At 47.4% G+C, this 25,549-nt stretch overlaps 1 protein-coding gene across 3 annotated transcripts in view; it reads left to right on the forward strand.

Annotated features, from left to right (window-relative positions):
* Nucleotides 1-25,549, forward strand: part of LOC146805741 (ATP-binding cassette sub-family C member 2-like) — a 417,933-nt gene that overhangs the window by 86,900 nt on the left and 305,484 nt on the right. For all 3 annotated transcript variants that reach the window (XM_085623042.1, XM_085623044.1, XM_085623043.1), the window contains exon 2: nt 18,317-18,378. In XM_085623042.1, coding sequence (XP_085479168.1) covers nt 18,317-18,378 — 62 coding nt within the window. The remainder of the gene's footprint in view (nt 1-18,316; nt 18,379-25,549) is intronic.

The following is a 25,549-nucleotide window of genomic DNA, read 5'->3' on the forward strand; positions in this document are numbered from 1 at the left end:
GACTCTGCTGGAGAAAGTCCTCCTACTGAAGGGAGCTGAAGTGTTTTAGGTCTACCTCATGCTCTAGGACATGGCTGTCAGCAGTCGACTACCCATCTGGAACAGAGAACATCCCCTGCTAGGGCGAATACCACAGCTTCTTCGGCATGGTGTGTTCAAGTAACTGCTGCAGTTGAACGTCTGAGTTGACCATAGGTGGTCATACATTAGGTAACAACACAAACCCCTTAGATATCCTAAGGGAGCATTCAAAACCTTTTGGATTCTTCCAACTACGTTCAAAAGATGCCCAACCTCAGCTGCCGCAACTCCCAAAGTTGCTAGATTGCATAGCCAAACTATTAGCATGATGTATAAGATCCATGCACATCCCTGCAACCCGCATATAAATTCCAAGACATGTGCAGAGGACATAGCACTGCTCAGACTAATAGGAACCGGCTGTCAAATACACCATGATGTGAGGGGTGGTGCTAGTGGCCAGTGCACCCTATACTGTGTTTTATCACATCACCAGGAAGTCTCACTCTAACATTGTCAGAGGTGGATAGGAAACCACCACAACTAACTAGCCATTAATTCTGTCTCACTGCTGCTGTTGAGTGTACCCATCCCTCTGGAACCTATACTAGCTTCTATCACTTATGTGCTGGGCCTGGCCTTCTATGGATACATACTGCTGCACATTTCCCTCACACAATCATAGATTAATGCTGTACTGCCACCATCTTGTCTATTACCCACATATTTTTGTAAACTGTTTGGTGCTGTCTTGAACTGCTATGTGGGTCATACCTATTTCACTGTCAGTGTCATACTGAAGGGCTTATTTACAAGCCCATAGTCCACCGGTGCAGCACTTTTTTTTGATGCACCTGTCGCGCAATGGGCTTGCCCATATTTACAAAGCCACGTAAAGTCACCTTGTGTGACTTTTCATGGTCATGTAAAATATGGGCCTCTTTCACGCATTCCTCTACGTGAAAGGTGCTTTCCATGGGTGTTGCTGTGGGTGTTCCCACGCTACACCATGGAACTTGACACATTCCCAAATGTACAACATTTTGTATATCTGGGAATGCGTCAGAATCCTACGCCTTCCCAGGGGAGGCGTAGGATTCTGCAGCACGCATAGAAAGAGGAAAATGCCATTAATCATTGTTTTTGTGCAGGAAGGGGTTTCTTCCTGCACAAAAACAACTATGGCTCCGGCCTTCCATAGTCCTAATTGGAGGCAGTGCCAGTTAACACCTCAATCCCCTGCTGGGGGTCAGCTGGACCCAGAGAGCTTTGAAAGAGTCTCATGGCATGCAAAGGGGGGCCGTACTTTGTGGGGGGACCCGAGAGCCTGCACCTAGGAGCACGTTGAAGGACCCAGCACTCCCATTCTCCAGGGCAGCCTTCCTGCCCTGCCAGCTTGGCTGCCCTGCCAGCTTGGTGGGAGTCACTGTGGAGAGTCGGAGCAAGCCTGCGGCTGCCAGAGAACTGCTTCCCTAGCCTACCTGGATCTCCCGTGGTGGCCTGACCAGTAAGTCTGGGCCTGGTAACGACTGGTGGGGCCCGAAGAATTTAGATGCGCCCATAGGGGCTGCAGTGAGTAGGCTTGCGGTGGTGGAGCCTACGCTCTCTTGAGTTGGGCTCACAAGAAACCTGTGGCCTGAGGCGTGTCAACTGTGAAGACCCCTACTCTGGGAACCCCAAGCAACTTGGAAGCCCTTCCTGGCGGGGGGAAACTTTGCTGCGTGTTGGCCCTGCACATCGCCCACATAGTACAGAGGGGATTTCTGAGCCTCCTCCATAGACATGGACCCTTGCCCCTCTGCCTGGAACATGGCCTTATAAACAGTGGGCTCCTGTGCATGCAACACTGAGCCCTAGGGGCACGTTGAGCTGTTGCCTTACTTCTCCATTGATGAAGCCTATTGGGTGTCAGCCCGCTGCCCCCCAGCTGGGACCTCTCCATAACCAGCAGTGGCCAAAATCCTTCAGTACAAGGACCAAAATGCTGAAAAGGGTGAAACATCCGGACCCCACCCTGATAGATGAACACTGGTTTTTGATTTTCTTTAATAACACGCCGGTGGTCCAACACCAGCAAGCCTCTTTTTTAGACGGCAAAAGAAAATTGCAAGAAATGGGCATTAAATATGCCCTCCTGTTTCCTTCAAAATTTACATTGATTAGAGAGCCCACTTTTTCTTGAACCCATTGAGGCTTGGGATTAGGCGACACTCTCACAGCCAGATGAGGTCAAGGACTGGTTGCGCCGCCCACACGGACAGCAGTCTCATCACACACACAGGGGCCATGTCCCATCCCAGGAGCAGGTCCATGGCGGTGGATGTTCCCAGAATATTTGAGCAGGGTGAAATCAGATCACAGTCACTTACTACTTGGCTTGACATGGGGCAGAACACCCACCCCTCCCATGCCCACATGGCACCTCCAACCCTTGACACTAGAAGACCTGTCCTTTGGGGCCATACTGACAGACTGTAGGAAAGTAGGATCTGCTTTTATGGTTATCCCCACTTTTTGCTTGATGTAATGCTGTTTCTGACTAGTCTGACTGGTATCCTGTTAATCAGGACCCCAGTCATTGTGCTTACTTTCCCTAAATTGGTTGGTAAGTACTAAGGTAGATCCCAGATTGGACACTGGTGTAACCTTATCAGTCCCTAGTATATGGTACTAAAGTACCCAGGGCATAGGTACACCTGGGGTCCCCAATGGGCTGAAGCATGTATTATGCCACCCATGGGAGACCACTCAATTTGTAACTATAGGCCTGCTATTGCAGCCTGTGTACGTTGGTGCTAACACCAAATATGAAAGATATAGGTTTACCTACATCCAGGATCACTACACTTAAAACCTATAAGTCACCCCTAAGGCAGGCCTTACAATCCTGAAGGCAGGGTGCTTGGTTCTAAGTGGGAGGGTGCCCCTGCATGAGCAGGACAAGCCTACAGCCCATGGAGTCCATTCTCCTGGGTTGTGAGACAGCCATATGACATATATAGTGGCACCGCGTCATTACACGATGACCATCTCAAAACTGGCTGTAACGAATCCTATCATGTTTGGAATCAAACATGTTGGAGTCATACCTCCACACCATAAACGGTGTGGGAGGTATGATTCCATGCACGGTAAATCTCCTCTGGGAGGCTCTTGGTGCTCCCGGTACCAGTCTTCTAGACCCGGACAGCAAGCTAGGGCTGCTGCCGGCCAGAGACACATTTCTGCCCTCGTGCTGCTGAGTCAAGCTCGGGCGGGTGAAGGTAGAACAATAGGTATCCTGTCACAGGGAGATGTGACCACCTCCCAGACAGGGTTTAGTGTATTGGGGCAGGGTGGGGGCGCTTCCCAGCGCCACATAGTCTGCACGTAGGGCACACTTGGTGCCCTCTATGCATAGTCATGTTCAAACCAGTTCACGGAGCTGTTGGCTCCCACACTGGCACAAATCTAGACAAAGGACAGGGGAGCATCCTTATGGAGGGGTCCCTGTATCGTCCCAACCCTTTCCATAGGGTTTTTAAAGGGCTTAACTGAGGGTGGGTCCCCAGATTTGTTGTGCGGCAAGATACATTTCGGACAACACTTCTTCAACCGTCTGGGCACTCTGGACTTCGCTCTGGGCATCAGGGCTGCAACCAGCAAGACTCCTGCTGCTCCTGATTTTGTCGCCCTACTTGTCTGCTGCAGCGTCTGTGCCTGTGCACCATACAGGAACCTTCCAAGGCCTGTGGGCATCCAAGACACTTGAAGGATTCTCCCTTGAAGTGAAGGTTTCCCACGGACTATGAAAGGCTCAGCAACACAGGGGGTGGTTCTTCTCATCCCTTGAGGTATGCCCTGTCTTCTCACCAAGTTTGAGGACAGTATCCCTCATTTGAGCCGCAGGAACCAAACCCATTTGCACCGCATCGACTTGCAGTTGCAAAGGCTTGTTGGCCTCCTTCCACCAAGATCTTCAGGCTTCAAGTAGCCCCACCCTCAAGCATCTCCAGTGATCAAGATCTACATCCTCACCACATGGCTTGCATCTTTAGTGAGCTGCTTGAGGTCTTCTCACGACTCCAGTGCCTTCGGCCTGTGGGTCCTCTTGAGGGTCATCTTTGCATACTTTGGGCTTTCCTGATCGCGCTGGTTCCTGCCTTGACTCCCCTACTTGTGGTGAGTCCCCTGGACCTTGCTGGTCCCAACATTGCACCTACTTCAACTTCCACGCTGATTGCAGTTGCCAAGGCTTGTTGGTGCTCCCGACGGACCCCGACCCCTCAACTCTCGACAACCGACATGAGACAGCTGGGTTTTGGCTCCTGATCATCCTCAGCATCGCCTGGTCCGCGCAACTGCAGTTTCAAGGTCACTGTCAGCTTCCTTGCAATACTCAACATCGGTTGGCATTCGTCTTCCGTGCCTCCGGGTCATTCCTGAGTGGCATAGACTCACATCTTGAATCCGCCTTTGGGTTCCACCGGACATTTTCACCCTCTCCAGCAGCGTCATTTTCCTGAAGTCCTCCATTGGGTTCAACAGCGGTTTCCGACACCACTTCACACCTATGCACCCGGCTTCCCTGGTGTAGATATCCTGGTTCCTAGGGTATGCACGGGTGGGGTGGCTCTCCAACCTTCTGTCTTCCACGGGGTTTCTTCAGGGTCCACTGGTCTTTCTTCTTTAAACTTGCAACCGCAACTTACCCATTGACTTGCATTGATCCTGTGGTCGTTTTCCCACTCTGCTTATACGTCTTCTGGGTATAGTCTTGACTCGAGTCGTGGTTCACATACCACTATTTTAGTATATGGTTTGGTCTCCCCCTGGTGACCACTGTGTATTTCATGCTACTTACCTGTTTCTATTGCAAAGTATTGTGTACATTGTGTATATCTCCGGCTAGGAGATATTTGTATATGTTAGTGAGTGTCTTATAATAAATACATATTTTTATAAATACACTGTGTGGTTCTTTTTCACTTAATCGGTTACCAAGAAGAGCTTCCTCGAAAAAATCCCTGGAGAAACTACACTGGCTTCCTATTAAGGAACGTGTTGATTTCAAGGCCCTATGCGTTGCCCACAAAATAATTCAGGGGAAATGCCCGGGCTTCTTGCGCAGCCTGCTTCTTCCCTATATTCCTGCTCGGCAGCTGCGCTCCCTTGGAAGTGGATTCCTATCGATTCCTAGAATCAAGAGAGCCAGGATGGGTGGGAGATCGTTCCGCTCCTTAGCTGCCCGCAGATGGAACACACTTCCCCCCCGACTACGGACAGAAACATCAGAACTGACTTTTCGGAAAGAGCTGAAGACGTTTCTCTTCCCCAAAGGCTAATCATCTGCTCTCTTTGTTTTGCTGAGTAGGTGCTGCTACAATCCTTGATAGCGCGGGGACACACTGTTAAGTGTAACCAGGCGCTCTATAAACTCAGAAATAATAATAATAATAATTAATGTATACCTATAATATTATGTTCAGGTAAAACAAGTTGCTCTACACTCCTTCTGAACTAAGCCTGAAGGCTGCTCTCCACAGCTACCACTTAGAGAGCTTTCTATGGTTGTCTAAGACCACTAAAACCACCATAAGGGTTGTCTGGATTGGTGCAAGGTGCCCACTTACATAAATGTACACATATACCAAGCCAGCTTCACACACTGACCAACCAGCTAAATATTTTAACACAATGGTGGGTCTACCTCCTACCAGGCAACAGAATGGGATGCCTTCAAAGTGGTTATCGGGGGCGGGGGAGAAGTTTTCCCTAGGCGAGAGACAATCATTAAATAAATCATGAACTGGACAAGGTGCCAAAAAATTGCCTTGACATTGGAAGGAGAGCTGTTGAGGATTCGGCACTTCAGACACTGTCTACTCCAGATATGTGAGGATGAAGCTTTGCTGGTTGAATGACTGTAATATATCTATACACAGCGCACATCGCCTGTTCGCACTCGGGTGTCTGTTAGTGTGGCTGGTTAAGAGGCAGATCAGACAACCTCCAGTGAAAGCACTTCATCCCTCGGATGGCTCCCAGCTTTATTGGCAGCAGGACATCCATGAGGCATTTGTTGCTTTCTACAGGGCTCTCTCTTAAATTTGGCCTTATTTGCAGCCTCTTATGTGACTCAAGAGACTGTGAACCTGCTACATACCAGCTTATCAATAATCTACACACGATGGGCAATTGGTAGAGCCTTACCACTCGGCTGTCCAGGGATCTTGTCGCCCATGCTCATTACTTCTGGGAGCCTTTCATGATAAAAGAGTGTTTTAGCTCCTCAGAATACCTTCGGAAGATCTCCAGCAAACTTGTTTTAAATATAATTCGGTTTTACATATTGCATAGGGCTTACCTCTCCCCCAAACTGAGTCATACGATCTTTCCTGACAAACCTGACACATGCACCCAATGCAGTACCCTTGCGGACGTCTTCAAACACATGCTGTGGGACTGCCCCTGATTGAGTCTATGCCGGGCAGATGTCAGAGAAAACCTCAGTAATCATGGGACATGCAGGCGATGAACACACAGGAGGCTGGGGCACTAGGTATCTACAGACGATCAAAGAAAGACAAAATAGCTACATACGTCCTGGATTCAGGCCTGACCCTTGTGAAACACACTGTTTCCTTGAAGTGGCAAACCCAGTGCCCTCATTTAGCAGGATGAAGCAACGGGCCTTGGACGGTTGGGCTAGGGCTGAAGCTGTAGCCTTTTGTAGGGAAGAAGTGAAGGGGCTTCATTGCTGCCTGATAGTCTATGAATGGGAAAGGCTTATCTTTAAATTGTCCGAATCACAGAGTGGATCCACCATTTCCTCATGTGCTGTCTTGTATTCCCTTCCCCCACTTCTCCACCTCACACAATAAGACCAGTGGGTCTAGGATCAAGCCCAGGGACCCTCATATACACACCCTAAATCAGCCACGGAAGATCTCCTGTCCATTCTCCCTTGGGAGGCATCAGACCCTACCCATATGTTTAGTACCAATTTCTTTCCCTTCTTCCATGGACCTCACGGTCTAATTACTGTGTCTTTGCTTTTCCGTACGCTTCGCTGGTCCAGCTCCTTTATCCAGCAACCCGGATTCTTTGTTCCTACCCCACTTACCATGGAGATTCAGCCTCCCTCCATCCCATCTCCTGCCTAGTTTGGCATAGTTTAGCCTACTTTTACATAGAATTATAATCATAGATACACGTGAATGTTCCTCCTCTATGTTTTAAATAGATCATGTACTTTCTTGTCTCAAGGCACTCTTTTGGTATAGATGATTATCTGTTATCTGCCTGCCTTGATTTCTGTTCTCTCATGATATTTTTTAAAGTTGCTACATGCATTTCTTGTCATGACCTTGCATACTGTACATACTAAAATGTCAATATAAAATGATTATAAGAAAATGTGGTGGAATGTGCTAACCACAATCACTGTATTGAGCAAACAAGTGATGCAAGACACACTACTCATTGGAACTAATGGAAATTAGGGACATGGATGCATATCTGGGTCACTGAGGTAGACATCAATATACAGCACATCACCCAGGTCTTGTAAGGAAGGAGATGTCATGGGGAGGGCTTATGTGTTTTGCTATCACACCAAAGGAATCTGTCATGACTAGCACTAGTTTGTAGGGTTGACCTAACCAGTGGCAAGGTAGGTCTAACAGAATCTTACTCTCTCTAATGCATCTGAAGTTTCAGCAATTTGCTCCCTCATGAGTGTAAGAGCCATATCATTTTCCAATTTCCTTTTTGTCACTGGACATGGTGAGGTTCCATTCACCATGAGTTGAGGTTGACCAGGACCTACTTGGTGTCTCATGACAGGTAGGCTCATTTGACATCCATTGATCTTCAGCTATGCCACCATATGCCACTGTGATTTTACTGGAACACAGAGCCTTTTGCAGATGTCTCACTATATGGGTTTTTGGTGGGATTTATGATTTTTTACCGACAACTTCACATGACACCTAGCCTCTGATCGAAGATGAGTATTATGTCTTTGGTGAAGACAATCCTACTGGCTGTCTTGCATCTTTCAAGTCTTTCGTGTTTTCATTCATCCGTTGGTCAGAGCTTTCGGAGGTATAATCTGTAGCAATTGTGGCCACCAGTTACATCCTAAGGCATGTGTGTCAGGTTGACCTGGTTTGGCATGTGAATAGTTCATAGAGAAAACATTAATGGAGTAGAATCTGGGGATATATGGGGTCACTGCCAGTTCCTGGGATCACTGTTTGAACTGGAGATCCTCATATGATGAAGGTGTTAACATATTTCTCAGTCTGCTTAGGTTGGCTCTTAGTGATACAAATGCATTTTGATACAGGTATTGTGGCACATGATCCTTTTATTACGGCACTGTAGTGTAGTTGGTGTGTAAATACCTGACTGCGCTGATTCTCCTTGGGTGGATGTGGAATGACAGTGCCCGGCCTATTGTGTTTATTCCTTTTTGTAGGTTTCCCATATGATTGACAACCTGCCCAGGCTGAGGAAGGCAATGATGGGTCAAAGGCCATTTTACGTCTTGCCTAGGCAAGTCTTACATTGTCTCTCCGAGACATGCTATATTCAGAATATGGGCTTTAAGCTCTGCACTTCTTCCCCCAATGTTTTTAATTGGCTCCTTTGACTGTCTTTTGGAAATGCTTCTTTTTCGTTGGTTAATTTCTTCAATAGTCCCTCCTTTTCTACTGTTGTAAACTCCCGTGAGGACTGTCACAGTTAAATGTGACCTTACTCTGTAGTTTTGTACAATTTCAAAGCACTCTTTTGTTAAATACATTTTCATCGTAGCTGACGTTGCAGGCACGACAGCTATGTACTTCCATGAGCATACTCATCAGATGCGTCAGAGGGCGCCTGTTCTGGGAGCCGGTTCTGTGCACTTCCCTCTCCCACTTGTTTTTCTTGCTCCTGCATGTTTTTTTTACTGATCGCGTAATTGTACATATTCAGCAATTTATAAATTATATTTATTATGAGTTTAAATTTATTTCTAACCATCGGCATGTGTTTTTTGTACATTCCACGCTGAGACTCGAACCCAATTCCCCGGGCCCAAAGTTGGCAGCTCTGTTTGTTACGCTACATTGCAGGCGCATTTTGCCACGCCCAACGCCCTGGCAAAGTGGCCGCTTCATGGATGCTGCACTTGCATTTTTTTTATTAAAATCTGCGCTACTGCATGTAAAGTTGCTTCTCACAGTAGGAGGGCAGGTGCTACCCAAGGACACACTGGAGACAGGTAGTAAGGTTGTGGAAACCTTTATTCAACTATATATACACTTTACCGAGAGAGCGCCGGGCTACACGCTCCGTTCGCTGCTCTCGCGCCGCGCTGACTCACGCGCATGCGCAGTAGCGTCCGATCTGGCCGCTACGCGCGTTCCTACCCCCTGACGTAGTGCGCGTCACTTAGACCGCGACACTACATATCTCCCCCTTTATACCACACAACACTCTAAGCCTACTCTGGTGGTCAGTCCATTTCATAGTCTCTGAACTTGGCTGGTCTCACCACAGCACGCCCAACCCGGGTGTGTCTTACCGGGGTGGTATGTCCTTCTTGACCTCCTTCTGCGACCGGGCTCCCTCTTCTACCTTCCGGAGTGCCCTGGCCCTCTCTTACTCCTTCCTCCTCGTCTTCCCGGGCTCTTTCCTCTGGGGCCCATCCATCCTGTATGTCTCTCTCTCCGTCTTGTTCCTCTCTCCTGTTCTCTCCACCTTCTCCCTTAGGAGCTCCTGCTCCCCTTGTCATGCCTTCTGATGGTGTCGCCCCTTCCGTGTCCTCCCGGGGCCATTGTAAGATTTTGTTGCACTTAGCCATGCGGTCATGGGACCACACGTTTCCGTCACTGAGCAATGCTGCTCGGTCGTACACTTCTTCCACTCTTAGGGGTGGGGAGTACTTGCTTTCTCCTTTTCGCTGTAGGGTTGCCAGCTTCACTCTGACCCACTCCCCTTTTTCCAACTTTGCCTCCTTCACCTTCCGGTTGCGGTTGTAGTGTTCCGTGTAAATGCGTTGTGCCTGTTCCAGATTGTGTTGTACAACCGCTGGAGACCACTTACTGGTGATTGTCTTCTCTTGCCAAGCAACATTGTCTCTGGTGAATGGTTGCCTTCCTCGTAGGATTTGGAAGGGGCTGTACCCTGTGCCAGTGGGGGTGATGCGGTATGCCCAGATGGTGCTTTGTACTTCCTTTTCCCAGTCTTTGCCCCTCGTGATGGCGGCCTGTATAGAGCCCATGAGTACCCTATTGAACCTCTCCACTTGTCCGTTGCTGGCCGGATGATAAATCGACGTGTGCCTGAGTATTATGCCGTTCCTTTCAGCAAATTTGGACCATTTGTCCGAGGTGAATTGGGGTCCATTGTCACTGATTATCGTTCTGGGGATGCCTTCCCTGAGGAACACCTCCTTGAGGAAGCGCAAGATTGTGTCTGTGTCCATGACCTCTTGGGTGTGTACCTCTGGTCACTAGGAGTACTTGTCCACCAATACGCATAGGTATTTCGGTATCCCCTGATTATCCAGTATTGGTCCTAAGATGTCCACTGCCACCTCTTCCCAAGGGTTGCTGGGAATCGCGAATTTCCCTAGTGCCGGCCTCATTGGCTTTAGTATTTTGTCCGCTCCTTGGCACTGCGCGCAGTCTCTCACGTGCCTTTCTATTTGCAGGTCCATCCCCGGCCACCAATACGTTTGTTTGGTCCTGGCCTTCGTCTTCACAATTCCCAGGTGTCCTTCGTGTAATATGGATAGCAGGTCCGGTATTATATTCTCCGGTGGTACTACTCTGTTCCCTCTGTACACGAACACTCCGTCGTTCCCCACCGACAGCTCCTCTCGAACCTCATAGAACTGCCGGACCTTGGGCTTCTGTCGTCTTCTCTCCGGCCACCCTTGTATAATGTACTCCTTGATGTCGCCCAGATCACCGTCTGCTGCATACACGTCTGTCCACTCCTGTTTACTGATGGTCTTTTCCGGGTCGTCCATCAGGGCTACCATCTCGTCTTCTTCCTCCGTGCCACTGGTGGCCCTTTCCATTGCTGACGCCCTGCTGAGGTAATCCGCTATCTTGTTCCTCGAGCCCGGGATATACTCCACATCGTACCTGTACTCAAGGAGTTTCAGCGTCATCTTTGCAATCCGGGGTGTGGCGCTAGCATGGCCGCAGGACGTCAAATCCTTCACTAGGGGTTTGTGGTCTGTCTTCACTTGAAAACGTGTGCCCCACAGGAACTGGCGGTACTTTCCCATGGCCCAGACCATGGCTAGCATCTCTTTTTCGATTACGCTGAACTTTTGTTCGAAAAGACGTCAACGTTCTGGACGCGAAGCTGATCGTCTCCGTTCCACCTTCAGGCCTTTCCTGCATGAGTACCGCTCCTAGCCCTTTTTCGCTTGCGTCCGTCATCAGTATAGATCTTCCCCGGGGGTCGTACCCGTGCAGCGGGATCGCCTGGCTGATTTCGCGTTTCACTGTGTCGAATTCTTCTTGCTCCTCTTCTGTCCATGCAAACACCGCCTTGTCCCTCGTGAGTTGTCTCATATTGTGTGTTTTCGTGGCGAAATGGTGGACAAACTTGCTGTAGTATTCCGCCATTCCCAGAAAGGACCTTACTTCTTCCTTGGACGTGGGCGGGGGCGCGTCACAGATGGCCTTCACGTTCCCTTTTTTCGGTGTTATCCCCTGTTCTCCTATCTCATGCCCCAGGTATGTGACCGATGTCATTCCGAAATGACACTTCGCCCATTCCGCCATCAGTCCGTGTTCCTCCAAGATCTTTAACACCACTTCCAACTTCTCGTCATGGTCTTCTAGCTCCTTCCCCATTACTAGGATATCGTCCTGGAAGTATTGTACTCCCTCTACACCCTTGAATAGGCGGGCCATCAGCTTTTGGAACACTGCTGCTGCAGACGCTAGTCCGAAGGGCATGCGACAGAATTGATAGCATCCAAACGGCGTTATGAATGACGTCAGTTTCTTGCTCGCGGGATGCAGCACCACCTGGTGGTATGCCGATTGCAGGTCGATGGTGGAGAACCATTTCACGCCTTTCGTGCGGGCCAACATTTCCTCTATGCGCGGCAAGGGGAATTTTTCTACCACGATGCATTTGTTTAATTCGCGGAGGTCCACACATAAGTGCACCTTGCCTGACGGTTTCATGGCCACCACCAGTGGCGCCAACCACTCCGCGCTGTCGATCGGTTCGATGATTCCCCCGTCTTCCAGTCGGTGTAGTTCCTGTCGTACCGCCTCTCTCACTGCAATCGGTATGTTCCTTACTCTATGCGCCACCGGGCTGGCATTCTCCTTGAGGACGATCTTGTGGGTAAACTTCTCAAGTTTACCAATCTTGCCGCCAAACACTTTCGGGTGTCCGCTCCGCCATTTCGCTGCTGTCAACTCTTCTCCGTCCAAAGTCACCAGCACTTGGATGTCCCCTCCTGGGTTCAGCTGTATCCCCAACTCTCCTTGGTCCATCCACCCTAGGACTGATGGTCCCTTCTCCGCGACATATAGTTTACAGTGGGCGCTGCGTTCTTTGAACTGGAATGGCAGTTTCCTGAATCCCACCATCGGGATGGGCTCCCCTGTGTAGGTGACTGGTCGTATGTCGGGTGGATCCAGGCGTGGGCCCAGTGTGGGTTCGAACTTCTCGTTCCATACCGATCTTTGGACGATCGTGTAAGGGGACCCCGAATCCGCCACAATGGTGATTCCTACCCCTCCGATGAGCATGTCGCACTGGGGCTTGCGCGCTCTTTTACTCTCGATGCCCAGTACCTGGTCTTCCACGCACAGGACTTCATCGTCTTCCTCCTGGCCGTCTTCTTCTTCACCTATGTCCTGTGCTACGAATGTCACCGCGCGTTGTTTCTCTTTCCTTCTGCACGCCTTCTCGTAGTGGCCGACCAGGCCGCAAAAAGCGCATTTGGCTCTGAAGGCGGGGCACCGTTTGTCATGTGCCGCGTGGCTCGGGCTCCCGCATCTGTAGCATCTTGCTGTTTCTCCTTTGTCTGGTTTCCACTGCTGTCCCGGTTTTCCTTTCGCCTTGTATGCTCCCCTGTAGTCTCCGGGCGCCGGTTTTCCTCTTCTATACTGGTCCGCGTCGTCTACCTTGTTTATCGTGAGTCTTGGGGCTTGGTCTCTCTTTGCTGCTTCTGCGCAGCACTTGGTCAGCTCTGCCCTCTTCACTATGGCGATCACGTCTTTCAGCGTCGCGTCACCACTCGCCCACAATTTATCTTGCACTGATTTGCTTGTCGTATGCATCACGATTTGGTCCTTGATGAATTCGTCTTGTAGAACTCCGTATTTGCATGTTATTGCAAGTTTCCTCAGTGCCGCCACGTAATCATCTATTGTTTCTCCCGCTTCTTGCTTCCTCTGCTGGAAGTTGTAGCGGTCGATGGAGGTACAAACTGCAGGACGATAGTGGTTGTCCAAATCTTCCAGGGCGTGTTTGAACACGTCGGTGTCCGCTGCCGGCCTGGCGACTGGTGTTAGGTTTTGGAATACCCGTATGCCTTCTGGTCCCAGGTTGTGCAAGAGTATCCTCTTCCTTCTGGCGCTGGAGAACGCCTCCTCGTTCTCATCTTCCAGCGCTTCTAGGTAATTCTTGAAGTACTCCCTCCAGTCTTCCCATTTCATTTGGGGTTCTCCTGGCCTTGGGAGGAACGGAATCGGCGTTGTTAAGGCTGATGCCTGCGCACTCATCTTGACATCTGCTTGTTTCCTCGGGCTACCTGGCGCTTCTGTCCTCTCCCCTCTTCTTCTGGTCGCTGGGATCTCGTTGGAGCTACCTGCGCCGTCTCCACCCGATTCCGCCAGGGTCTCTGCTGCCGCTCCCGTCCGCCCCTGGCTGTCTTCTACCACGTGGAGGGCACACTCACTGTTCTCGTGCCTTCCTCTGGTGTCCGTCAGCCGCTGCCGCGCTCTCTCGGTGCGTTGGGCTCTGTCCTCGACCTCCTGGATCTGCTCTCCACTCGTTGTGTCGTCCCACTGCGTAGGGCTACCTGCTATGTGCTGATTGGGGGCGCCTCCTTCACTGAGGGGCACCGGGTCCGCTCTGTCCGAGCCCCGTCGCCACTGTAAAGTTGCTTCTCACAGTAGGAGGGCAGGTGCTACCCAAGGACACACTGGAGACAGGTAGTAAGGTTGTGGAAACCTTTATTCAACTATATATACACTTTACCGAGAGAGCGCCGGGCTACACGCTCCGTTCGCTGCTCTCGCGCCGCGCTGACTCACGCGCATGCGCAGTAGCGTCCGATCTGGCCGCTACGCGCGTTCCTACCCCCGACGTAGTGCGCGTCACTTAGACCGCGACACTACACTGCAGCCAAGCTTTATCTTCGGCGGCCACCTGCCTTTGCTGCCTGTTAACATTTTACTGAAAACAGGCTCTCTGTTTGCTACGCCACAACACAGCTGCATTATGCCACGCCCAGCACCCTGGCTGGGTTGCCACACTGCGAAGAAAACTGAAGTGGTATGTTTAGTAGCTGCAGCTCCAAGGGGGTGGGCTATAAAATGTCACTGATCTGTGTTTTCTGGTGGTCTTTGCCTCTTGCAAAATATAAAACCAGAATCTATATATTCTTTCTAATAAGCAAATTAGTCCTTCTTTCTTGCGCGCGCTTAGTGTACACAACTTGCATATGTATTTTCTGTGTTTAGTATGTGTGGGTGGCTTATTGACTGTTGTAGTGTTTCAGTGATTACTGATGCTGCAAGTGGAATTTTTTTTACTGCTGTTATGCTCCATTTTTTAAACCATTTCATAGAAATATAATAAGTCCATGCTTTTTTGAGGCACTTGGGACAACCTGAAGCACACCCAGAGATGTCGCAGGAGCATTTCAACATGCCCAGCTCCCTGGCAAAGTGCCCGCTTCATGGACGAACCACTTGCAATTTTCAAATAAAATCAGAGCGACTGCCGCTGTGTTTTTTTTTCGCGGCCGCGTGCCTTTGCTGCCTGAGCTGTGGAGGGTCATCTAGGCTTTCATCCTCCTCAGGCGGTACAGTTGGCATCATATGATAGGGTATTCCGCAAATGTTATCCGTAATACAGTTTGTGGCTGTGCACGGTAGAAGGCTTATAATGTCATCATTCATTGTGATATGGCCAAGTTCAAGTGAATTAAGGTAACCATGTTGTTCACATGCTTTGCTTAATCTTGCATTCCCTATGAGTGTTTGCTGTTTCCAGGATGTTGTTACTTTTTTAGGTAGTGCCTGAGCAGGGCATGCGCTTCTCTGCGAGACATGCTGTATTGAGTTATAAAATAGAAGCTCTGCCTATCTTTTTAATTGGCTCGTGTTACTGTCCTTTTGAAATCGTTGCTTTTGATTGATAAATAGGCATAGTCGTCCCTCCTTGCTACTGCCTTGTCTGCATTTGTAACCTCCCATACGGACTGGACTTTTTACTTGTGTTGTTACACAGTCTGCTTTATCGCAGCTGTGAGCACTATTTTTTTTTAATGACCAACCCTATTCCACCCACGACGTGCTTTCCTACAATGCAGCATGCCGCCCGCTTTTATATATATACTTTTAATTTTTTTTTTATTGAGGATACTACTTGCAATCAAAACATTTACAGAAGTACAGTTCCATGAGACTGTAGTGTCCATCATATAACCATGAGTACATAGGTTAATTACATTTCTGATGTACATTATAGGCTTAGCAATGAACAGATATTTTGCTATAAGTCATCATCGTCCGAGGAAGGATCTATGGTCGGGGGAGTACAGATACATCCCCTAAATGCATTCCATTTACCCCACATTCGTTCCCATTTTTTGGGGGCATCCTCTGTGGATATATGTGGCCATTTTAGCCACCATGGCCATGTCCATATCTTTACACCAGTCCTGGAGGAGTGGTGCTGTACTAGCCCCCCAATGTCTGGCAATATTACGTTTCGCTACTGACATACCCAGGGCAGCCCAGGCCTTGACGGTGTGATTCAGGTCTGCCGGCACCCAGATGTTTAAAAGACAACATTTAGGCTCAGACGGCACTGGTCTTTCGCTAACCTGTGTAATTGTGCCCTTCACTGCTGCCCAATACAATTTAATCACGGCATTACCATAGTGTGTGGTAAAAGGTGCCAATGTCACCACATTGACGCAAGCAGAATTGATCATTGGATTTTCCTATCTTGCCCAAAGTTACTCTGGTAAAATATGTCCCGTGGAGCACTTTGAGTTGTATGAGATGTAACTTGGAGGATTCTGCCACCACCCTTGGGGCTTCTAGTGCCTCCCGCCAGTCGGTTTCGTCCAATTCTCCCACATCAGTTGGGCATTTTTCCCGCAACAATTGCATAGGATCTGCCTGATTATTGATGATTTTTTGGTATGTGAGTGATATAGCCTTTTTATCTATGTATTCCTTGAGTAGTCTGTCTTCCATTGGGGAAGACACTGGTAGGCTCGTGTCTGGCGGGATGGCCGCTTCTAATGCATGTCGAACCTGCAAGTATTGGAACAGCTCAGTGGGTGCCATCTCATATTGGGTTTGTAATTGGGTGAAGGTGAGTATTTTTTCAGTTTTCCAGAGGTCACCCAATCGTGAGATCCCTATTATGTCCCCTTGCCTAAACCCTTTACTGTTCCTCAAGTTGCAAGTCTGCCCGTTTCCCACAACGGGGTGTGTTGTGTTAGTTTGTTGTTCCAACCCAGGTGTTGTGTTACTGTATGCCATGTGCGGACGGTATGTGCGGTCGGTCCTATAAGGTCTGATTTTCGCTTTTTATTGTATAGTGCTCGATTGAGTCCTCCCACCCCTAAGGTATGTCTGTCTAGTTGATACGCAGGGTCAGTTTGGGGCAAATGAAACCATTGATTAATTACTGTTAGTCGAGAGGCCCAGTAATATGCTTGGACGTGTGGGAGCGCAATACCACCGTCATACCAGCTCCTAACCAGCTTTATCACTACTATTCTAGCTGGCTTGCCGTCCCACAGGAGGTTATTCACTTTTGAGCCTATTGATTTGAAGTATGAGGGGGGAACACTAAAGGGACGCTTTTATATTTTTAATAGTAATGTATTTATTTAATTTACAGCACAGTCCGCTTTAACTATAGCGGCCACACTTATTTATTTATTTAATTTACAGTGCGGTTTGCTTACACTCTAGTGTCTGTGCTTATTTATTTATTTAATTTACAGTGCGTTCCGCTTTCACTTTAGTGGCTGCAATTCTTTCTTTCTTCCTTTATTTTCTTTTTGGGTTTAAGTGCCCCATACTGCGCTTTCCCTTTAATGTTGGCCGTACCCTTTTCTTTAGATGCTGCTCTCTGTAAACTGAATATGGTGAGCAGCGTCTAAAGAAAGGGGCGCAGCCACCATTAAAGTGGACTCGCATTTAGGAGAGTTTGTGCTGTTGGCATTATATATAACAATGCCTTTTATATGTGTGTTGCTTTTAAAAACACATAAATAAAAGGCACTGTCACTTACAGTGCCAATAGCTTAAACTCTCGCAAACGCGAGACCTATTGGATTGAAAATGCTTGTTTTTTAGGCACCATATTACTCTTGTTTCCTTTCCCTCATAACCTATTTCCCATTTTCTGGTTCTCCAGCAGTGCAAGGTCATACAAATGGCCATAGCGCTATGCAAATATGATCACTCAAATAAAATAAAAAGTAAAAAACTGTCATTTTCAACGCCAAGAGCTCTAACTTTCAGAAATGCGAGACCAATTGCATTGCAAATGCTTGTTCTATATAGAAGCTTGTCTAAAATACTGCTGATCACAGCTATTGTCGGGTGCTGATTGTTCAAAGAAAAACTTTGTAAAAATATAAATTCTAGAAGTTTACTATGTGTGACTTTGCTATGTTAGTATTTTTATTAATTGGTATATATAAGCGGGTTAGCCATGTATTTCAGGTTTTATTTGTAGTTTTTTCTTCTTTACTTTTTTTCTCTTCTGAATATCTGACATTGGTTTGTGATTAGATTTTCAGAGAGCAACTCCAAATTATCTTTTAGGGAGAATAATGGTTGATGCACATTGTAATGATCTGTCTACTGATGCACATTGACCTCTTGGTTCTGTTCAGCAGTGACCACCTTAGTGATAGAATTATATCCGCATCCTAATGAACAGCTGCTTATAAGAGACTGTGACATACATTAATGTAAATCATGAAACCTCTAAAACACAAAGGTGGAATTTGCTTTGGACGTAGGCTTTTACTTACTAGCATAAACATTCATTTTTTTCTTTCCCTTTTTTTCAGAAATACAACCCAGAGCATAATATTTCTGTTTTCAACAAAGTAACTTATTCGTGGTACAGCAGGTATGATTCTCCAAGCTTTTTGTATTTGTTGCTCGAATATACAGTATTTTGTTTGCAAGTCTGAGTAGAAATGTGGTTGCAAAATTGTAATTGCAATCTATAAAAAGATGCAAACTGAACCGTAACATTTAATCATTTTATTTATTTTAAAAATTCGTTTTGCATTGTATGTTATAAATCATGAAATAACGTATGGAAGAATCTGAAATATAATGTGAAGGAGACTTTTTGATTCGTTATCTCCTAGCACGAATACTCTAGGTAAGAATGTCACTGTTTGTGCTCTATTGTTAGACCTATACCTTGGGTCCCAGGTTCCTGGTCTAAACGCCTATCAGTGACTGATGTGTACCAAGGGTAGGGAACATGAACCAAATGATCTTGACTCGGCTAAATCTAAATTAGCAGCTGCAATGAAAGCAGAGACAAGAAAACAGCTGACGAGCCTTGTGGTACATTGAAGGGTACTGGACTCAATTAACTAAGCACTTGCATGTGGGCCGGTGAGATTGAGTCTGTGGAAGATGCCTGGAGTGTATATATTTATGTAGGTAGTATTATCTAGTGCTAACCTATGCAAACGGCCATGGAGATGGTAGTGGGACTTTGACCGTAAACCCGTCATGTCTTTGGACCAAAGTCTTGGACTGTTCTAGAATCAAAAGTACTGAGATTAACAGCAAGGGCATGGAATAAAACATTCCTGTTGCCAAAAACGAATTAAGAATCTGTTAATACAAAAATACTGGAATACACATATAAATCTATGGCACCTTTTAGTAACATAACCCATGTAAAACCCATAAATAGATTTCACAGAATAAACGCTAAAAGAGGTTAGAAAGATGTATTGCGCTTTATAGAAGAATTTTGTATTCAAGAGACATGTCCCAAACGTTTGGTTGATTTTACATCTGTTCAAATGGCTGTTCAGTGGGGCTAAATTATTTTTGAAACTTTATTGCCCAAACTGTAATCTAATTTGGCCATCCAGTTAGTTCTTTTGCTCAGAAGTTGATCGTTTCTGGTGACCACAGAGGTTCTTGAAATAAGTGTTCTCCAGAAAGACAGCCCACTGTTCAGGTTTCTTGTTAATTATTGCTGATTTGTGAGTCCTGTTGCACATATAGAGGTTGTTTACTGTTTAGCTTACATATCCTACCTTTAGTATTATCGTAGCCATCTCTTTGGAAAGGTACCGAAGTGCAATTTTTATATATGATCATCTATCAGCACCTAGCTACAATAAATCCGAAAAGGCTTTTCTCAATACGTCCCAATATTACAGAGTGCAAGGTACTACTTGTAAGAGCTCAACTCAAACAAGCTGTAATCTCATTGCTGGGATCTTTAAACAAATGTGAATATCTTTTACAAAACTCGTTAGTCACAAGTTCTGAAACACGAGGAACCTATGGCATAAGACAGCATCTTACACGAGGAACAACTTGTGTTATTTCTGTGATCCACTGAGAAACAACAAGACTTTAAAAACCAATTTGTTGGCTAATGGAAAATGATCTTTCTACATGCTTCAGGAAAAACACATTAGCAATTATTCATATGAAGCTTGACTAGCCGGTAACAAATCATTTTAGTCAAGAAGACCATTTGCTGTCAGAATTGACTTTCCTAAAACATTGTATCACACTTACAAACCAATTGTTCTCCACAGTGGTCACTCAAAAGATGCACCTAAAGATGTTCATGTTAACTGCATGAAAAACTGGAAGGGGCATTAGGCAGACCCCATAGGATATTGCGGTATAGATTAGCAAATTTTGCGGCACAAAAATTGAAATATTGTGGCAAAAAAATTGACATTTTGTGGCACAAAAATTGACATTTTGCGGCATTATTGCAGCACTTTATTTTACTCATAATCAATCATTTTCAGCCTTAAATCAATGAAAACTGTTTTAGCAGAGTATTCCACTGTGAAATAGGCATGTTTAAAGTGTCTGCAACTCTATAGAGGCACAACTTCAATCTCCACCTTGTGAGAGGTGGCCCTATTTCTCCCTGGGGTGTACTAGCACCCATGTATGCACCCCTGCCGGGGCACCGCAGCCTCCTGGACCAATCAATAAAAAAAAAAAACAGTAATTTCTATCACACCTTTTAACATTGAAATATATTGATAATACAAATAGCATACATGTAGCGTTACTTTTATCCAGCAACCATTCACATTGTAAAGCTGTGCAAAAGATTATTCTGAAAGTTTTGTGCAAGCGTTTTGTAAGAAAAGCCAATGTACAAACACAAAAGCATATTCTGGTCTCAATGTATCCAGTTTTACGTGTGACAGGCCTGCTTGTTTCAATTGAGACAACTGCTGCACCTTTAGTTATGATTTTGTCAGGCTGACTTTCCAATCGACTGCACCACCCTCCTCAGACTTTTATGCTCTGTGTCTTGACTACCCATGTAATCCGTTTTACACCACCCCTCGTAAATCTATGGCCTTTCGCCTGCGCACGTGACAAAGGACTGTAGGAATGTCTAGGCATCACAGAGTGCAACAGGGCTACGATTCACTGCCTAAGGAGTTGACAGCGGATGAGAACAAGCATTTGCAATGCAATAGGTCTTGCAGTTACGCGAGTTTAAGCTATTGGCATTGTAAATAACAATAACCTTTTATTTAGGTTTTTAAAAAGAAAACAATAATAAAAGGCATTGTTATTTGCAATGTCAATAGCTCAAGCTCGCGTAAATGCGAGACCTATTGCATTGCAAATGCTTGTTATTACTCCCAACACTCAGTGGAAGAAAAGACTGCTAAAAACATCTGAATTGAAATGTTTTCATGCCTGCTTTCTGATTATTTCACAACTATGCAGTGCCTTTGCACAGCGCAAGGAGGCCTTTTTGTGCAATCTGCACAATGTGACGGAAATGTATGCATTATTTGTCTCTCAAATGAATGTGTTCATATCACAGAGTTATAATGGATGCTTCCAAAATGAGCCAGGAATGGACACCCCGTACCGCAGGGTGTCGCGGCGCAAGAGGCCTCGAGAAACAGCGGCAGCACAGCACAAGAACATAATGTACGAAAAGACACCGAGATTATACATCGGGAACAGACCCAGCCCGCTCTAGGTGGAGAAATACTGACTTCGCGCTCTGAGAGCTGCAGCGCTTACACCCCTCACGAGAGCCTCTCGGCACCTCCAGCACCTCTGTCTGCTTTGAAAAGGAGACGGAGCGTTTAGGGCCTGAGATCAGACACTGCAGCATCTCGGCCGCGCCCGGGTCTTCGGTAAAATGAAACACGAATGAAAGAGGGGTCGAAGTAGCGGGGTGGACTGAGGGGAACCGGAGGGAAGAGATCAAAATAGTCAAGAGCAGGCACAGCAATAACCGAGAGAGGAGAGTTGGCGGAAAGGCGAAGGGTCGGAAGCAAGAGAAAGTAACGTGAAGCGAGAAGCAGAAATAAACAGCCCAGAGACGATGAAAGAACAAGCGTGTAGGCTAAAGGCCGAAGATATTTAATACGCTTTACAAGCGCTCGCCATTGCGGGTAGGCAGGGGACCATTTATTTTCACTCAGCCGTGTTTATATTTGTTCGCGCTTTCACTTTCACTTTAAGTGAAAGCGCAATGCAAAAGTAAACACGCGGCTGAGTGAAAATAGATGGCCCCAACAAAGATAAGAACATGCTTCAGGACAGCTGCAAAGCAGACCAGCCAGTCCGGATGGGCTGGACAAAAAGGCGAAAGGGCGGCAACCAAAAAGCTCATTTCCAGTGGCAGGCCACCGTTTAGCATAAACAGTGATGCCAGCCAATGGAAATGAGGGCCAGGGCTTCAAGTCTTCTTCTGAAATCTGCTCTCTTACAATATCTCTCACCCAGCGTGCAGCTCTTTGCACTGCAACGCCAGGCGAGACCTAAAAAGAGTGTAAGGGGCCTTGACCCATACAGGAATCCTGCTTTGCTGCTAGAGCGCTTTACTAGAAAGTAATGAGAGAAGTGAGGCAATTTAAGTGACACTTTATTGTGAGTGGACAAAGGCGAAGAAATTCATTTAAAAAACTATCCTCTTTTCTGAAACCCAGTGGTCTAAAATGGGCCTTAAAATATCCCCAGCAGTTCTGAAGTGCTGCTGCTAGGTACATAGCTGCCAAGGTTTCATATTGCTTATGTGTGACATTTTCATAATTTCATTGTAAATATGAGTGACATTCAACATCTAAAGTTGACACTTTCTCCCGAACAAAATCAAGCAAGAAGTCCAGGGAAACAGATAAATGTCAGTAATTACCCTCATTTGAGCAATTATAAAGAACCTCTAAGAATATCTTGAAACTGCAGCAAAGTGCGAGAAATGGAAGGGCACTAACCTAGTGCCTTTGTAACCTGATTCATGTTCTTTGCAGCAGGCATAATAATCCTCCGCCCAATTTTATCATGACAAAATGCTGATCTCGCAACAGCAGAAATATTATTCAGCAGAGTTAACTTGACATTTTTATTGTTACATGAAAACTCCTGGACACAAAAGGAAGCACTGTGCTGCATATGTTCCACAAGCAGACAAAAGGATCTCTGCCAGAAAAGCAGTAACTCACAGTTATCCTCATAAAATAGGGTTTTGCCAATGTGTGTGCTACGTGTGATCACAATTACTACAGGCCATAAAAGACCAACCAAGGCCAGCTCCAGAGTGTTCCTTTCTTAATGGTGCACTTACATTTTTTGAACTGTAGAGTTCATGGCATCTGTCAATCTGTATAATCCAGAAGCTCAGACACTCATGTAAGATTGGTCATCCTAAATTATAGCACATGTTTTTACACCTATAGTCAGTCTCTCTCTCTCTCTCTCTCTCTCTCTCTCTCTCTCTCTCTCTCTCTCTCTCCTCCTCCTCCTCCCCCCCCTCCCCTGCTTTTCTTCTCCCTTTCTTTTACTCTCATTGACTCTAAATTTCTTTTGAGCCGGAAAAAGTGCTTTGACTGCTTTGTCCTGCTGGAAGGCTCAGTAGAGGACTCATCTCTGACACTAATAAAAAGGCCCAAGCAGGTTGTACTCCTTCTAGTGTCATGCTGGGCACGTTCTAGTGTCTCAGCAGACACTAGTTAATCAGCCACTCCCTCGTGGGAGTGGACACACATGCACACCACACCCATCCATCACAGGCGTCATGAGTGACGTGATCCTGCTAATAAACAGCCCCGGGTGCATGTGCTCGTGGCCAGTTAAATAATGATACTCACGGTGTTTGTGTCATCATTTCAGTCGCTTGGGGGCCTCTGTCCCACAACACTACAATGGCGACGAGGGGCTCAATTCCCGTGTACATGCTGTCAGCCGTTTTATGGTTGATCATGGTTGGTATGGGGGAAGAGTGACCAGATCGTACTGCATCCCCGCATCTGCTGACAACACGAAGGCAACCCAGCTTGGGCAGGGTAGGTCTACGCCCACCCAGCGAACCCATCAGATTACTGTGCTCAAGAAAACGTTACCCTGCAACCTCGCCTTTACTGGCAACAGCGAATGTGCGGTATCCCACCCACCAGCAGGGCAAGGAAGACTCAAGCCGATCCGGCCACCGAAAGCGATCATGGCATGAAGCTGCACCAACAGCGCAGGAAGCCTGCAACTGTTGCTGCCGAGTATATGGGAGAGATGCGGCCAGCCGAATGAGGATTTATCCCTGTGGGCACGCTAAAACCGCAAGCCCAAGATCATGAGGCCTGCAGCGTCAGGCCTGCTGCAGCTGCGTGAGAGGCTACAGCGCAACCTAGCATTATCGCACCGCACCCAGGAGTGGTGAGTATGGGGTGGCCAGATAGTGAAATCAAGTCAAGCCGCGCAGAAGAAATAGCCTGTGTGTGCCTCCACCTGAAGCCACGTATCACAGGGAGGCTATGAAGAAGTCTGCAGCGCAAATCCAGCACGGCCCGTGGCATCAGATTGCTGCCTTGACCTACTGAAACTGCCACTCGCCGTGCAGCATACGGTGAAAGTGACCTGGCAGCGAAGACGGCCTCTGAGAAAGTGTACGCCTCACCTGGATACTAAAGGCCTGGCAGTGGGAGGGCTGCGGTGCATCGTCAACCTCCCCAACACCCAAAGAGCTGTCTGCCGCTCCACACTGGTGTCTCTTTGTTGTCACCACCGGACGAAGAGCTGCTAACACATAGTAGGAGATCCTCCAGGTTGAGCACCGTGGCCCTCGGCCTGAGGAAAGTGGCCGTAGCCTTCTGAAATGCCTGCAGTGTCTGCTTTATGCAATGCCTGCAGTGTCTGAGAAAGCAGAGCGGGACCACTGTCATAGGAGGAACATGCCAGTGGCCTTGCCACGAGGCTCCGACCCAGCCGGATTGCAGGGCGGATGGTGGCTGCAGTGCCACTTGGTGGCAGCCCAGTACACGGCCCTGCAATGGCAATTATAACCTGCAGTGCAGGACACTTGCCCAACGAGCACTGCTAGTGCTCCAACGACGCTGGCATCTGTACTGAAAAGGCGGACAGCCTCAGGAGAACTGTCCCAGCCTGAATGATTGGTGTCTGCGTCGCCACCTGGTGGTCAGAGTGTAACACCACACTATGACTGACATGCTGTAACTTGCAGCACAGAACTGCGAAGCACCTTAACTGTCTGCTGTGGCCAAGATGAAACAGGTTAGAGCGGCAGAGCACTGAAAACAGTTGCTGCAGTGCCACCTATATGTTTTTGCAGTTACCGCACCTGAACTCAGCACACAGAGCCTGCACTGAAGCACATACAGAGGAGACTGCAAGGAGGCCCCGGAGCCACCACTCAGGCGGCAGTGGAGGAGAGCTGCCTTGGCCTGGCCTGCCAGAAGTGACTGCAGTGCCATCTAGAGGACAATCATGCTACCGAACCGGCAAATTATAGTGGCAGTGGAAGGAGTCAACCGGTGGTACCCAGTCACCTGCAAGATAAAGGAACCGGAGAGGAATGCAGTGTCCCTAGGCAGCAGGCACAAGGACAGTACCCCAACGATGCCTGAACAAGGGGTGAGATAGCTGTAACTAGCCAAGTGAGCACCACAGGTTGGTTGTCCAATCAGTTGCTGCAAGAAGGGGTAGAGACTGATAACCCCCACAAGAAGACACAAGACGCTCACAACTGCCTCAACACATCCAGTGCCCTGCGCAGAACATTCAAAGACACTGCCAAGAGTCCAGCA

This window comes from Triturus cristatus, chromosome 8 (assembly GCF_964204655.1).
Source record: "Triturus cristatus chromosome 8, aTriCri1.1, whole genome shotgun sequence".
NCBI classification, from domain to species: Eukaryota; Metazoa; Chordata; class Amphibia; order Caudata; family Salamandridae; genus Triturus; species Triturus cristatus.